Raw genomic sequence first — 14,955 nt, forward strand, 5'->3', positions numbered from 1 at the left:
ACACGGGAACTGATACAAAAAGCAGGAGACAAGAGACGGGACCTGGCACCTTCAGAGTGCAAGCACACACTGAAGGAAACACTATGCTCAGGCAGGGATAGAAGGGAGCTGCTGAGCTATATACCAAGTGACAGACAGCAATAGGCTGAGGACGCACAAGGGGTGTGACCCACAGCAGGTACAAAAGGCAGGAAGTGATCGGGCGCCGCCCTTAAGCAGCAGAAACAGACACAAACAGACAGCATGGAGGGAAGCCAGAGAGACATTCTGGACAGGAGATCAAGTGCGCCCTCTTGCACAGTGGGAGATGGACCACCATGCAAGGACGCCGCCAGGTATGTTACACACAGTATGGTCAGATTTTGGCAAGACAAAAGTTTTGTCGCCCACAGAAAGTAATGTGATATTCAAACAAACATTATCTTAAAATACAAATATATGTTGCATAACATTGGTGAATGAAGTTGTGGTGCTATTAGAGTCATACTTAATATTTTGTGTGTCTTCCATGAGCTTGAAGGACTGCATCCGTGCGGTTCAACAATGATTCATACAATTTATTAATGAAGTCATCAGGAATAGCAAAGAATGCAGTCTCACATGCCTCCCAGAGTAAATCTAGATTCTTTGGTTTTGTCTTCCAAGCTTCCTCTTTCATCCTACCCCAAACATGCTCAATGATGTTCATGTCTGGTGACTGGGCTGGCCAGTCCTTGAGCACCTTGATCTTTTTTGCCTGGAGGAACTTTGTTGTAGAGATGGATGTATGAGATGGAGCACCATCCTGCTGCAGAATTTGACCCCTTTAATGATTTGGAATGTTAGAGGTAGCTAATACTTCTTGATATTTTAGGCTATTGATATTGCCTTCCACCTTGCAAATGTTTCGCACACCCCTATACTGAATGTAACCCCAGACCATGATCTTTCCACCACCAAATGTAACTGTTTACTGGGTGTATTTTGGATCCATATGGGCTCCAGTAAGTCTCCTGCACTATTTGCGGCGTCTGTGGTATAATTCTACTGAAGATTCATCAGAGAAATCCACCTTCTGCCACTTTTCCAGCGTCCATCTGTTTAGCAGGCTGTGGGCCTTTGCAAATGCCAAACGTTTTTTTATTTGCCTTTTGTTTAGTGCTGGCTTCTGGGCACTGATTCAACCATGGAGGCCATTTTGAGACAGAATCCTACAAACTGTTCTAGTTGACACAGAGACTTGAGGTGACCAGGCCTGTTGGAGCTCTGCTGCAGTGGAATAAGGGCTTGCTTTTGATTTTCTAACCAACAAACGTTCCTCCTGAGCAGTTGTCTTGCTGGGTCTGCCGGACATGGGCTTGTCAAAAACATCTCCAGTCTCTTCAAATCTTTTTTTAATTCTTGACGCTGAGACACATTAAAGGTGCCAGCCACCTATGCTGTGGATCTGGTCTTCAGCCTCTTGATAATCAAAGCTTTGGTCGCAGTGTGGATTTTTGGCATGTTGTCAGAGCTCAAGTTGTAGTTCAAGTCAAGGTCTGGGGTGCTGGGTTTCTTTTTATACACACCCACTAATTAACCTATCATTTACTGAGCCCTGGTGAGGACGTAAACTAGGATTGGGTGCATTATATGACCAGGCGACAAAACTTTTGTCTTGCCAAAATCTGACCATTCTGTGTTCATTAAATGATCAATATTTCAGCATTGATGCCAATTTATTTTCTTTACCTAAACCAAATTTGGGAGGGTTTCAGCTATCAAAAGAGTAATTTATAAAGCCAATGGATTAATTTAACGTCAGGTTATAAGCTTTTATTTACATAACATGGATAAGAGACATAACTTCTGTCAGGGAGTGTACGCCAAAATGGGACACAAGGAAATTAACTGAATATTTATAATAGAATGCACAAATATTGTTGGACACCTACTTTAGGCTTTTTAGGTAAAAACAAATGCTACATCGAGTATTTTGTATGACTTTCATATTTTTAAAAGACAGCATCAAGTCTTGTTGGCAAGAAATGAACATATTGCAACATCTAATTTTTTCATTTCTTCAAGTATGACCTCTTTTAGAGCCTGGATGTTGGATGAAGAGTGATACTCAACGTGTCTTTTCAGAACTCCCAATATATGTTCAATTGGGTTCAGACCCGGAGACAAACTTGGCCACTGAATCAGTTTCAACCTCTTCTTCTTCAGAAATGCAAAGTGCCATTCATGTGTGTTTTATATCATTGTCATGTTGAAGAAGTACACATTTATCCAGGGTAAAGAGTCATGGTAGCAACTTCTCTGACAATATACAGCAGTACATCTGTAAAATCATGAAGCCATCAATGAAATGTAGCTCCCCAACTCCAGCAGCACTCATGCGGCCCCACATAAGAACACTGTCACCACCATGTAGGCACCATGCACTTTTCTTTGTACTCCTCACCCTTGAAATCATCAGTTCCAAAATTAGTCAGTTTCCAAAGAGAAGGGATCATGCTCTGCTTCAGTATGTCACAGTACATGTTGGCATTCATAGTTCCCTCAATGAACTGTAGCTCCCCACAGCCGGCAGCACTCATGTAGCCCCATACCATGACATTCCCACCACCAAGTTTGCCTGTAGGCAAGACATACTAGTCTTTGTACTCCTAATCTGGTTACCACCACACACGCTTGACACCATCTGAACCCCATACGTTTATCTTGGTCTCATCAGACCACAGAACATGGTTCCAGTAAGTCATGTTCTTAATCTGCTTGTCTTCAGCAAACTGTTTGCGAGTTTTCTTGTGCATCATCTCTAGAAGAGGCTTCCTTCTGGGATAACAGCCATGCAGACCAAATTGATGCACCATGCAGTGTATGGTCTGAGCACTGACAGGCTGAACCCTCACCACTTTAACCTCTGCAGCAATGATGCCAGCACTCATACATCTATCTTGAAAAAACAACCTCTGGATATGACGCTGAGCATGTGCATTGTACTTCTATGGTTGACATTGATGCAACCAGTTCTGAGTGGAACCTGTCTTGTTAAACCGCTTTATGGTCTTGGCCACCATACTGTAGCTTAGTTTCAGCGTGCTAGCAATCGTCTTATAGAATAGGCCATCTTTATGTAGAGCAACAATTTTTTCTATTCAGATTCTCTGAGAGTTCTTTGGCATGAGCTTCCAGTGACCAGTATGACAAAGTGTGAGAGCCATAACACCATACACACCTGCTCCCCATTCACGCCTGATACCTAGTAACACTAATGAGTCATATGACACCGGGGATGGAAAATGGATAATTTGGCACAATTTTGCCATATTCTCTTAGGGGGGTACTCACTTTGGTTGCCAATGGTTTAGACATTAATGGCTGTGTGTTGAATTATTTAGAGGGCATGCCAAATTTATACTGTTTTACAAGCTGTAAACTGAGAACTTTCTTCATATCTTCAGTGATGTCCCATGACCAGATATAATATATTTACAAAATGTGAGGGGTGTACTCATTTTTGTGATATACTGTATATACATTGGGTTCAGAAAGTGTTCAGACTCCTTTAAATTTTTCACTCTTTGTTTCATTGCAACCATTTGGTAAATTCTAAAAAGTTCATATTTTTTCTCATTAAAGTACATCTGCACCCCATCTTGACTGAAAAAAAACAAGAAATGTAGACATTTTTGCAAATTTATTAAAAAAGAAATACTGAAATATCACATGGTCATAAGTATTCAGACCCTTTGCTCTGTATTGAGTATAAGAACCCTTTTGAGCTAGTACAGCCATGAATCTTCGTGGGATTGATGCAACAAGTTTTTCACACCTGGATTTGGGGATCTTCTGCCATTTTTCCTTGCAGAAGCTCTCCAATTCCGTCAAGTTGAATGGTGAATGTTGGTGGACAGTCATTTTCAGGTCTCTCCAGAGATGCTCAATTGTGTTTAGGTCAGGGCTCTGGCTGGGCCAGTCAAGAATGGACACAGAGTTGTTCTGAAGCCACTCCTTTGTTATTTTAGCTGTGTGCTTAGGGTCATTGTCTTGTTGGAAGGTGAACCTTCAGCCAAATCTGAGGTCCAGAGCACTTTGGAAGAGGTTTTCATCCAGGATATCTCTGGACTTGGCCACATTCATATTTCCTTCAATTGCAACCAGTCGTCCTGTCCCTGCAGCTGAAAAACACCCCCATAGCATGATGCTGCCTCCACCATGTTTCACTGTTGGAATTGTATTGGTCAGGTGATGAGCAGTGCCTGGTTTTCTCCACACTTACCTCTTAGAATTATCACCAAAAAGTTCTATCTTCATCTCATCAGATCAGAGAATTTTATACCTCATAGTCTGGGAGTCCTTCAAGTGTTTTTGAGCAAACTCTACGTTGGCTTTCATTTGTCTTGCACTGAGGAGAGGCTTCCGTCGGGCCACTCTGCCATAAAAGCCCGACAGCTGGAGGGCTGCAGTGATAGTTGACTTTGTGGAACTTTCTCCCATCTCCCTACTGCATCTCCGGATCTCAGCCACAGTGATCTTGGGGTTCTTCTTTACCTCTCTCACCAAGGCTCTTCTCCCATGATTGCTAAGTTTGGCTGGACGGCCAGGTCTAGGAAGACTTCTGGTGGTCCCAAACTTCTTCCATTTAAGGATTATGAAGGCCACTGTGCTCTTAGAAACCTTGGGTAATGCAGAAATTCTTTTGTAACCTTGGCCAGATCTGTGCCTTGCCACAATTCTGTCTCTGAGCTACTTGGGCTGTTCCTTTGAGCTTATGATTCTCATTTGGTCTGACATGCACTGTGAGCTGTGAGGTCGTGAGCTGTGAGGTCTTATATAGACAGGTGTGTGCCTTTCCAAATCAAGTCCTATCAGTTTAATTAAACACAGCTGGACTCCAATGAAGGAGAAGAACCATCTCAAGGAGGATCACAAGGAAAGGAACAGCATGTGACTTAAATATGAGTGTCTGAGCAAAGAGTCTGAATACTTATGACCATTAATATTTCAGTTTTTCTTTTTTAATAAATTTGCAACAATTTCTACATTTCTATTTTTTTCAGTCAAGATGGGGTGCAGAGTGTACTTTAATGAGAAAAAAAATGAACTTTTTAGAATTTACCAAATGGCTGCAATGAAACAAAGAGTGAAAAATTTAAAGGGGTCTGAATACTTTACATACCCACTGTATATCTGGAGTCAAATTTAGTTTTTTTTTTCTTTTAAATTTTGAAAATTGCCGTTCAAATTTTCTTTACGTTTCCTCTATATTCATTGTAAAATGTTCTGCTGCAAATCTAGTATGGAAGTGTGAACGAACTCTGTTATTAACTTCATTTAGAGGGAAGATAGAAAATGAAAGTACAATATAGGCAGAAAAGACATTTATCATTAGGTTCTGTTTACATCACGTTTTGGGCTATGATCATCAATGGTTATGTTGGGAGTATTTTTCAAACCATTTCTCCAACAGAAGGCTTTACAGGCATATCGTGGCACACTTAACAATAGACTTTAATTATATTTATGTCAGACACCGTATATTATTTCTGCAGTATGCCTCCATAAAGGAAAGTGTCACAGGGTATAATATCTTATGCAGTGAGTTCATCTCCTATTAAAATGAATAGGAGCTATTCTGTATTTCTTGGAAGGGGCTGCTGCATATTTAATGGAGCTCTGCTGTTCAGTTGTGTTCAATGTTTACATCCGTCCACTGCATGATAATAACAGTTGACTGAGGGGGGTGCTAAATTGGACCCCCACTGATCTGATATTGATGATCTATTAAGGGATGGTTCATTAACCCCTTTCTGTATAAATGAAATGGTGGAATGTGATAAAATCATACTTAAAAAAAGCATTATCATGGATATGTAATGTGCATTATTACTATGAATACATATATAGAAGATTTTTGTATATAATTGTTTACCGTGTCAGAAACATTATTATTTATTAGATTTTTCATTCTTAGTAAAAGTATTGTTTTGTCTTTCAATGTATACATTATAGAAATGCTATAGAAGAGATGAGACAAAACCATCGCTGAGGAAAAACACATCTATTTTTAAGTCTTTTATAACATAAAATATATATTCGATTTTTGTAATACCAGTTCATGCATGCCTCTGGGAAGAAACTTAATGAGGTGATTTAAATCTAACCAGTGACATTTAGAACTGATTAGTAGAATTCTATCAGTTATATTTTCGGCAAGTTCAGAAAAAATAAAGTTTAGAATATAAAAGAAAACATCATATTTATTTTAACCCCTTTAATGACATATGACATCATAGAATGCCTTTTGTTAAGGAAACTGACATATGTATACATCATGGTATTTGAATGGGTACAGAAAGTGTGCTCTTGTGATCATCAAGGGTGCCTAATGGAGAAAGTAAAGTTCAGAGGCTCAATAGCCAAAATCAGAGTCTATTTATTATCAGTTTTATTGGTTAATTGCAACCGGTCTATCTAGGTGGTAAGACAGAATGAGGCTGCATCCTATGTCACCCAAATGCATGATATAATAGATTGAAGGTCATTTTCTTACTGAGTATACTAAAGCATTACATGAGTGATCAGAAAATGCACAGTGGGCTCTCCTAATGTGCTTAAAGGGAAAACATCAGTAATATAAACCCTCCCAATCAGCATGTATGGCATGCATCCATGGCATCTGTTGTTATGTTAAAAACAGCCTCATTTTGTGGAATACGTTACTGGACGAGGGTCTGGTTTGTTAAGACACTCGTTGATCTCGTGATCACAGTTCTCAATAAAACATCACCTTCTACAATGCTTCTACTCATTACATAATGCTTAATGACCACTTGGTAGCCTGAAACATAGAATGTAGAAGCAGTAAGAAAACACTTCTGTCTTCTCCTCAGTTTCGCAGACTGTCTCAGACAGCTGGAGACCATTCTTGTTCCTGATAGTTTGTAGGAGCATTATTTCAGCTATAGAAATATAAGTCACTTCAGACTTCGGTGCCACACACAAACTGCCATGGGAAGATAGTGGGTGAATGTTAAGGGGTTAAAAAAATACCTCAGACCAGTGCTCAACTTAAAGTGTGAAATTATATTTTGTGTTTTTTTTTAACTCCAATTCTGTTTGTAGTTTATAATGAAAATCTAATTTTCAGATATCTTGTAATGTCATATAAGGCTGTTGCAGTATCCACTCATCTCATTACACTAGAGGTGCACCAACTAAGCAAACCAAATGACTAGTGATGAGCGAGTATATTTTGTTAACCCTTTTGCTGAGTTTGCTCGGCGAGCACCGAGTAATTACAGCTGCTCGGTGTTATGCTTGAATCACTCCCGTGTGCATGATTTGCAACTGTTTGACAGCTTTAATACATGTGAGTAATGTCTATTTCTTACACATTCCTCACATGTATTAAAGCTGTCAAACAGTCACAAATCATGCACACGGGAGTGATTCAAACATAACACCGAGCAGCTGTAACTACTCCGTGCTAGCCCGAGCATACTCTGCGAAAGGGTTAACAAAACATACTCGCTTTTCACTACAAATGACCAAAAAAATTATCTGGCACTTGACAGATAATGAAATATGAAAACATGCAGATTTTAATACGTAACTGCCTGATTTGAGAAAATGCAAAGGCCTAGAAAGAAATGTTAAAGGAATTGTCCCCTTTCAGCAATGTGGTCACTTACTGAATTGAGCACATCTTGCAACTGGCATATGCCTCTGCTAGAAATATTACTAGAGTTAGCGGTGTCAATTTTTGTCGAAGCTGGCCAAGACTGACATTAAAACGCTGAAAGTATCAACATTTTTTCGCAACAACATGAATCGTGGCCTTTGTTATTGGAGTGATGCATCTACTTGCTGTTTGTTTTTCAATCTGTGTTTAGGACCTGTGGATTGGGTCATAGAGGCTAGCATCAATAATTTTGAGTCTTCCTAAACTCTGCATTCATTCATCAATAAAGACAGTTAACAGTATCTGCAATGTATGCACTATTCACTTACTCTGAGTAAATCTTGGTGGATTGTCATTTACATCTGTCAGAGTAATGTTCACAGTAGTCGTTCCGGATAATCCTCCCATCTGGCCACCCATATCTTTGGCCTGGATAACAACTTGGTAATGTTCTTTGATTTCTCGATTCATGTTTGGTAAAGCAGTACGGATAATACCTTAAAGAAAATAAAGTTAATCAACATAGATGTAAAATGCTGCACATATTACAATTTGTTTAGACACAAAGACTTATTCAGACTGTTTGGAAAGAAATAATGAACCAATAATGTTAAGAGATTTTCCTCTATAATGAAAATTACATCTATGGAGTGCTTTCCATTAGAGATGACTTGATCAACCATTTGCCTGTTCATGAGGATTTTCGCATAAAATTTGATTCACTGAGAAGTGAATGTCCCTTATTGTGCTCTGAGGTCTCTACAGACCATAGAGCATAATAAACGAAGGATGTGACAAAAAAGAAATGCTTATATTCATCTTACTGTCTCTGGCCCATACTCTTCTCACTGTCATCAATCCAGTCATTGCCAGATCTTATCATCAATGCTGCTATATGTTCCTAAGATGGTTCTGCATAAGTGCATGTAAGGTCACAATGTCATCACATCATAACTTGTGCCATTACCTTACATGCATATGTGCAGAAACATCTTGTGAATCATTAGTGCCAGAAGTCCTTGTCCTGGTCCAAGGGGCTTCACAAAAGTGATAACAAGATGGATTGAGGACCAGACAGGTGACGGTGAGGAGCATAGGGGTAGGAGAGGTGTATAGTAAGGTCAGTATAAGTACTTATTTATTTTTTTAAACATTTTGATGGCCTTTTACAGTATTTTGACAAATCTGCACAAAAGTGAATTGCTAAAAATCTGCATATAAGTGAATGCGGATTTTTGCAATATTCCAATAGAATTAAATTCCACTTGAATTTATTCACTCATCTCAGCTTTTCATTTTGATCATCAGTTTGTCCAGAAATGGGCTGTCCAAATACATTAACAACTTTAAATAATAGTATAATCTATAAATAAGTACAGTAAATATTTGCTTACCACATGACCCTCTATCTTGATTGATTTTTTATGTAATTTATTATAGAATACAAACCTTTTCAAATAACTAAACGTAATGTAATTTTAAAGGTGAAAAAATGCATATGTTATCAGTACAGACGTGACTGAAAATAGCTAAGACACCTAGTGAGCAATGGAGGCCCCACAGAGTGAAGAAGATTTAAGGCATAATAGAAGGCTAGAATTATGCTAGGTGGAAGGGAATGAGGAAGGAACCAAAGGAGGACTAAACCTGGAGCTGCCATGACAGAACAGATAAGGGGCAAGTTGAATATAACATATATTTTTTATTTTTTAACCCTTCCATTTACTTTGCTCTAAGGTCTGGAGAGAACTTAAAGTATAATAAAAGGGTTTTTGCCATCAATTTAATTCCCGCAGACCAGTTTCAATGAAGTTTGAGTTGAGTCAAAATAGCTCGTCTTTAGTATGCAGAGTTTTATGCATAACTTTGATATACTTTTATTATACAGTATATATTAGAACTATTAGAATAATACTGTTACCATAAGACACAGGCTTATACACATAACTCTATATATACAGTGGCGATCAAAAGTTTTGCATTTTTTTAAAAGTGTGATTACTTCTGTCTGGTTGTTGTGATTAGTGATGAGCGATCATGATGGCTACTGCTTGGTGCTCGCCTGAGCACCTCACTGCTCGAGATGCTCGGCGCTCGCCGAGTACTTCTAGGGTTGCTCAGCGGGAGCTCGGGTCTCCTCCCTGCATGTTTGCCGCTCTTTAGAGCGCCAATCAACATGCAGGGATTGTCTGCCACACACTGTAAAGCCGCAGCCATGTTTGTTGTGGCATACAGTGATTGGCTGGCCGCACAGCATCATCAGGTCTATATCAGACCTGGTGCCGCTGTACTCGTCACAGTCACTCCGCAATCAGGCAGTGTAGGGAGAAGTGATGCTGAGCTAGGGAGAGATTTGGTTGTTTATTAGTTAGTGTAGGTATTTTAAAAGATTCCATACATATCCATCTAAACTAACAGTCCTTCTGGGGAGTAATCCAGCAGAGATATCGATGCTAGGCAGGCAGGGTATATAGCAGACTGCAGTGCACATAGCAAGAGGGTCCATTCCAGTTCTGTCTGCTGGTTCTTTTACAGATATTTATACAAATAGCCCAGTTATCAGGGGCCAGGAATAATTTTTTTATCTTAATCCTAATTATTTTCTTAAAAAGCAATCCAGACAACAACATTTTTCTGTGCCATTTGCTTGTTGGCACTGCAGAATACAGTCAGGTCCTTTCCATATTACAGCGCTAAAAGTCCAGTTATTTAAAACTGTGGTTTGTCCGTCATTCGGATCACATATAATTGCGCTGAAAATATTGCCATTTTTGGCCTCCATTGAAATTTTGTTGCAGGGAGTCATTGAACTTATTGACACGAGTTTGGCGCTGTTAAAAAAATGTTACCTACGGGTCAGGTATTTAAAACTGTGGTTTGTCCATCACATGGATCACATAATTGCGCTAAAAATTCTGACATTTCTGGCCTCCAATAAAATTCTGTTTCAGTTTGTCAGCAAAGGTATTGACACCAGTTTGTTGTTAAAAATAGTTACCTACAGGCCAGCTATGTAAAAATGTGGTTTGTCCATCACAAGGATCACATATAAGTTCTCTCCAAATTCTGCCATTTGTAGTGAGCGTGGAAGATATTGTCCTTCTTTTAAAATGGGCAAGGCATGTGGTGAGGGATGGGGAACTGGACGTGATGGTGATGGTGCATGCAGAGGCCGAGGCCGTTGGCAAGCTGAAATTGTGCCACAGCAAACATCTTCCCACATCTTCTTGCTTGACCTTCCTGTCCCAATTAATAGGGGACCGCAGAACACCGCTATTGAACCCAGAGCAGTGTGAAAAGGTTGATTGGATAGCAGATAATGCTTCCAGTCACTTAGATACCACCACCACCCTGTGTTCCACATGGTCAAGTCTCAGTAGCCGTGACTCTGGACTGCATATTTCTCACCCTGATCACCCTTCCTCCCACCATACCGAGTACTCAGAGAGAACTGATCCCACACTTGGACACTCTGAAGAGCTGTTCACTTTTCCATTTATAGATTCGGGCCTCTCGCCCAGTCCACTTGAAGCAGTGCAAGAGGAGATCGCATGTAGCGATGCCCAAATATTTGAGCAGCCACGGTCATACGAAGGTGATGGTGGGAAAGTGTCACAAGAAGTGTACGATGATAAGACACATTTGCCAGAAAGTCAGGAGGAGGACCAAGGTGCAGTAGTGGAAGACGAGGTGATGGATGATATAGTAACTGGCCCAACCTGGCAGAAGGACATGTAGAGCGAGGACAGCAGCACACAGGGAGAGAGAGGTAGAGCACCCCAACAGGCAGGAAGAAGCAGTGTGTTGGCTGCAGACAGAAGGCGGGCAACCATTCCCCGTAACACCAACACAACGGAAGTTGACAATACAACTGTTAGTTCTTCCCGAGTCTGGCTATTTTTTAAAGACTTTGCCGATAACCCCAAAATGCAGTTTGCACCACCTGTCAGACCAGCATCAACAGGGGTAGCAAAACTACCAGCCTGACCACCACCAGCATGATCAGGCACATGTCAGCAAAGCACCTGACTTTGTGGGCTGAACCCCAGGGTCCAGGAACAGTGTCTGCGGGTGACACCACTGCTTCTTCCGCTGTTGTTTGTGCAAGCCAATCCCCTGTCCATAGTGCATGCGAAGATGCCTCTTGCCCTGCACCTGTCATTGCACATTCTCAACTAGCACTTTCAGCAAGCATGTCCTTGTCCCAGCGAAGCATTCAGTTGTCCATACCCCAGTCTTTGGAATGCAAAAGCAAATACGCAGCCAACACCCCACAGGCCACACTACTAAATTCCCACATTTCGAGACTGCTTTTGCTAAAAATGTTGCCTTTTAGGCTCATGGAGACAGAAGCTTTCCGCAACCTGATAGCGGCGAACGTCCCTCGGTACTCGGTCCCCAGCCGCCACTATTTCTCCTGGTGTGCCATCCCTGCATTACACAAGCACGTGTCCCACTACATTAGACGGTCCTTCATCAATGCATTTATTCGGCAAGTCCCCCTTATCCACGGACACGTAGACAAGTGCCTGGGGGCATGGATGGTACATCTCACTGACGGCACACTGGGATAACATAGTGGAAGCCCGGACCCAGTCGGACCTTGGGACGGAACACATCCTTCCAACGCTGAGGATTGCAGGCCCTAGGTCAATCAGGGTTGCCCCCACAGTCTAGAGCTCCTGCACCTCATCCTCTTCAGTCTCCTCCTCCTCTTCAGCCTCCATCTCCGAAATGACCACATCAGTCACAAGCTGGAAGCACTGCAGCACTGCCTCAGCCAAGCGGCAACAGGCTGTACTTAAGCTAATATGCTTAGTTGAGAAACCACACAAGGCTGAAGAGTTGTGGACAGCTCTGAAAGAGCAGGCAGATCTGTGGCTGACACCGCTGAACCTACAGCCAGGCATGGACGTGTGTTACAATGGCCTGGTGGCGGCTCTGAGGCAAGGCGAGCTTACACATGTACCATGCCTGGCCTGTGTGCTTAACCTCGTGCTTCAGCAGTTTTTTAAAACCAACCCGGAGCTGCCAGATCTGCTTATCAAAGTACGCTGCCTATGTGCCCATTTTAGAAAATCAGCTACAGCTTCCGTCGCCCTTGCCATGCTTCAGCAGCATTTGCAGCTTCCGAGTCACTGACTGGTGTGTGATGTCCCCACACGTTGGAACTCTAAACTGCAGATGTTGGGAAGGATTTGTGAGCAGAAGAGGGCAGTTGTTGACTACCAGCATCAACAAGGCCGTCGGTATTCAGTTCCGACTCCACACATAAGACCTTAGGAGTGGACATGGATGTCAGACATCTGTACCATCCTCCAAAACTTTAAGGACTCCACCAAGATGGTGAGCGTCGATGAAGCCATAATTAGCATCACCATCCCACTTCTCTTTCTTCTGAAACGCTCTCTGCTCACAATCAAAGAGAATGCAGTGCAGGTGGAGCATGATGAGATGGAGCAAGGAACCATGCAGGGTGATTATACACAGCCCAGCCTCATCTCATCCCAATGTGGATTGGGTGACAATGAGGAAGAGGAGGAGGAAGAACTGAAGCTAATTTCATGCTCTGTAGACGGTACTACCTGCACAACTGTCATACCGTCTGTTCAGCGTGGATGGCATGAGGACAGGGAGGAGGAGGAGGAGAAGGAGGAGGGGAGCATGGTCAGTTGTCCTCTTAGTGAGGACACAGAAATCTTGCATGTTAGCAGTCTGTCACGCATGTCTGAGTTTATGTTAAGCTGCCTTTCCCGTGACCCTCGCGTTCTCAAAATTTTGTGTGACAGTCATTCCTGGTTGGTGACACTTCTAGACCCACGCTACAAGGAGAACTTTATGTCTCTTATTCATGAGGCGAACCGGTCTACAAAAATGGGGCAGTACCAGAAGGCCCTTGTTGCGGAACCATTAAAAATATTTCCATCTGAAAATGCTGGCGACAGAGGACACACTTCATTGGACAACCAAGGAGTACAGGCGAGAGAGACACAACTTCAATCCAGCAGAGGCAGGGGAACACTGTCAAAGTTCTGGGAGAGTTTTCTCAGCCCCTCCCATCGTATAGGCCCTGAGGCGTGGTGTACTCTCACAAGGAGTGCAAAGTTTGGGAAGATGCTGAGGGAGTATCTCGCTGACCGTACCAACGTCCTCCATGATTCCTCTGTGCCTTATAATTATTGGGTATCCAAGCTGGCCATGTGGAATGAACTGGCTCTCTATGCCTTGGAAGTCTTGGCCTGCCCGGCCGCTAGCGTTTTATCACAGCAGGTTTTTAGTGCCGCTGGTGGAATTATAACTGAGAAGCGCATCCACCTGTCAACTGAAAATGCTGACAGGCTGACTCTTATAAAAATGAACAAGGGCTGGATTGGGCCAGACTTCTCAACACCACCGAATAATAGCAGCGGAACATAAACTCAAATACAGTGTCTTTTTTTGGGAGGTGTAGTCCCAGGCACCTTTTCACACCCACACATGGGTATACGCTTCCTGATTTTGACTATTTGCTCTTGTCCTCCTCCTTCTCCTCTTCCTCATCTTCCACCACCATATCATCAGGGTGACCGTGGTCCGTGATGCAACAACCACATAATTTTTTTAAAGGGTGTTTATGATGTGTATGTTCATGTATACCCCCCAGAGGTAAATGTTTGTCAGCCCATACACTTACACAAGTATAGGAGACCCGCTCCTTTCTAAAGGGAACATTTTTTTATGAGACCCTCCTCCACGTCTTTTCCAAGGTGCTCTGGAGTGCCTCCCAATTTTTGGGAGCCCTTGCATTCACTGCATAGGTCAACAATATGGTAGACCCACTTCCTAATAATGGGAATATTTTTTCACGAGGCAGTTCTATGTCTCTTCCAAGGGGCATTGGAGTGCCTCCCAATTTTTGGCAGCCCTTGCATTCACTGCATAGGCCAACACTATGAGAGACCCACTTCCTAATAATGGGAACACTGTTTTCATGAGGTCTTCTGACCTCCACGTCTCTTCCAAGGGGTTTTGGAGTGCCTCCAAATTTTTGGAAACCCTTGCATTCACTGCATAGGCAAACACAATGGGAGACCCACTTCCTAATAATGGGAACATTGTTTTCAGGAGGCCCTCTGACCTCCACGTCTCTTCCAAGCAGCATTGAAGTGCCTCCAAATTTTTGGCAACCCTTGCATTCACTGCAAAGGCAAACACAACGGGAGACCCACTTCCGAATAATGGGAACATTGTTTTCAGGAGGCCCACTTACCTCCATGTCTCTTCCAAGGGGCATTGGAGTGCCTCCAAATTTTTTGCAACCCTTG

General features: G+C 42.2%; 1 protein-coding gene across 2 annotated transcripts in view; it reads right to left on the reverse strand.

The window, feature by feature from the left end:
- LOC141265485 (cadherin-10-like) overlaps window positions 1–14,955 on the reverse strand; it is an 847,801-nt gene that overhangs the window by 259,190 nt on the left and 573,656 nt on the right. For both annotated transcript variants that reach the window (XM_073678636.1, XM_073678635.1), the window contains one exon: window positions 7,981–8,148. In XM_073678636.1, the coding sequence (XP_073534737.1) occupies window positions 7,981–8,148 (168 nt within the window). The remainder of the gene's footprint in view (window positions 1–7,980; window positions 8,149–14,955) is intronic.

This window comes from Phyllobates terribilis, unplaced genomic scaffold, assembly GCF_046119375.1.
Source record: "Phyllobates terribilis strain yellow unplaced genomic scaffold, ASM4611937v1 Scaffold_4__5_contigs__length_816908805, whole genome shotgun sequence".
Lineage (NCBI taxonomy): Eukaryota > Metazoa > Chordata > Amphibia > Anura > Dendrobatidae > Phyllobates > Phyllobates terribilis.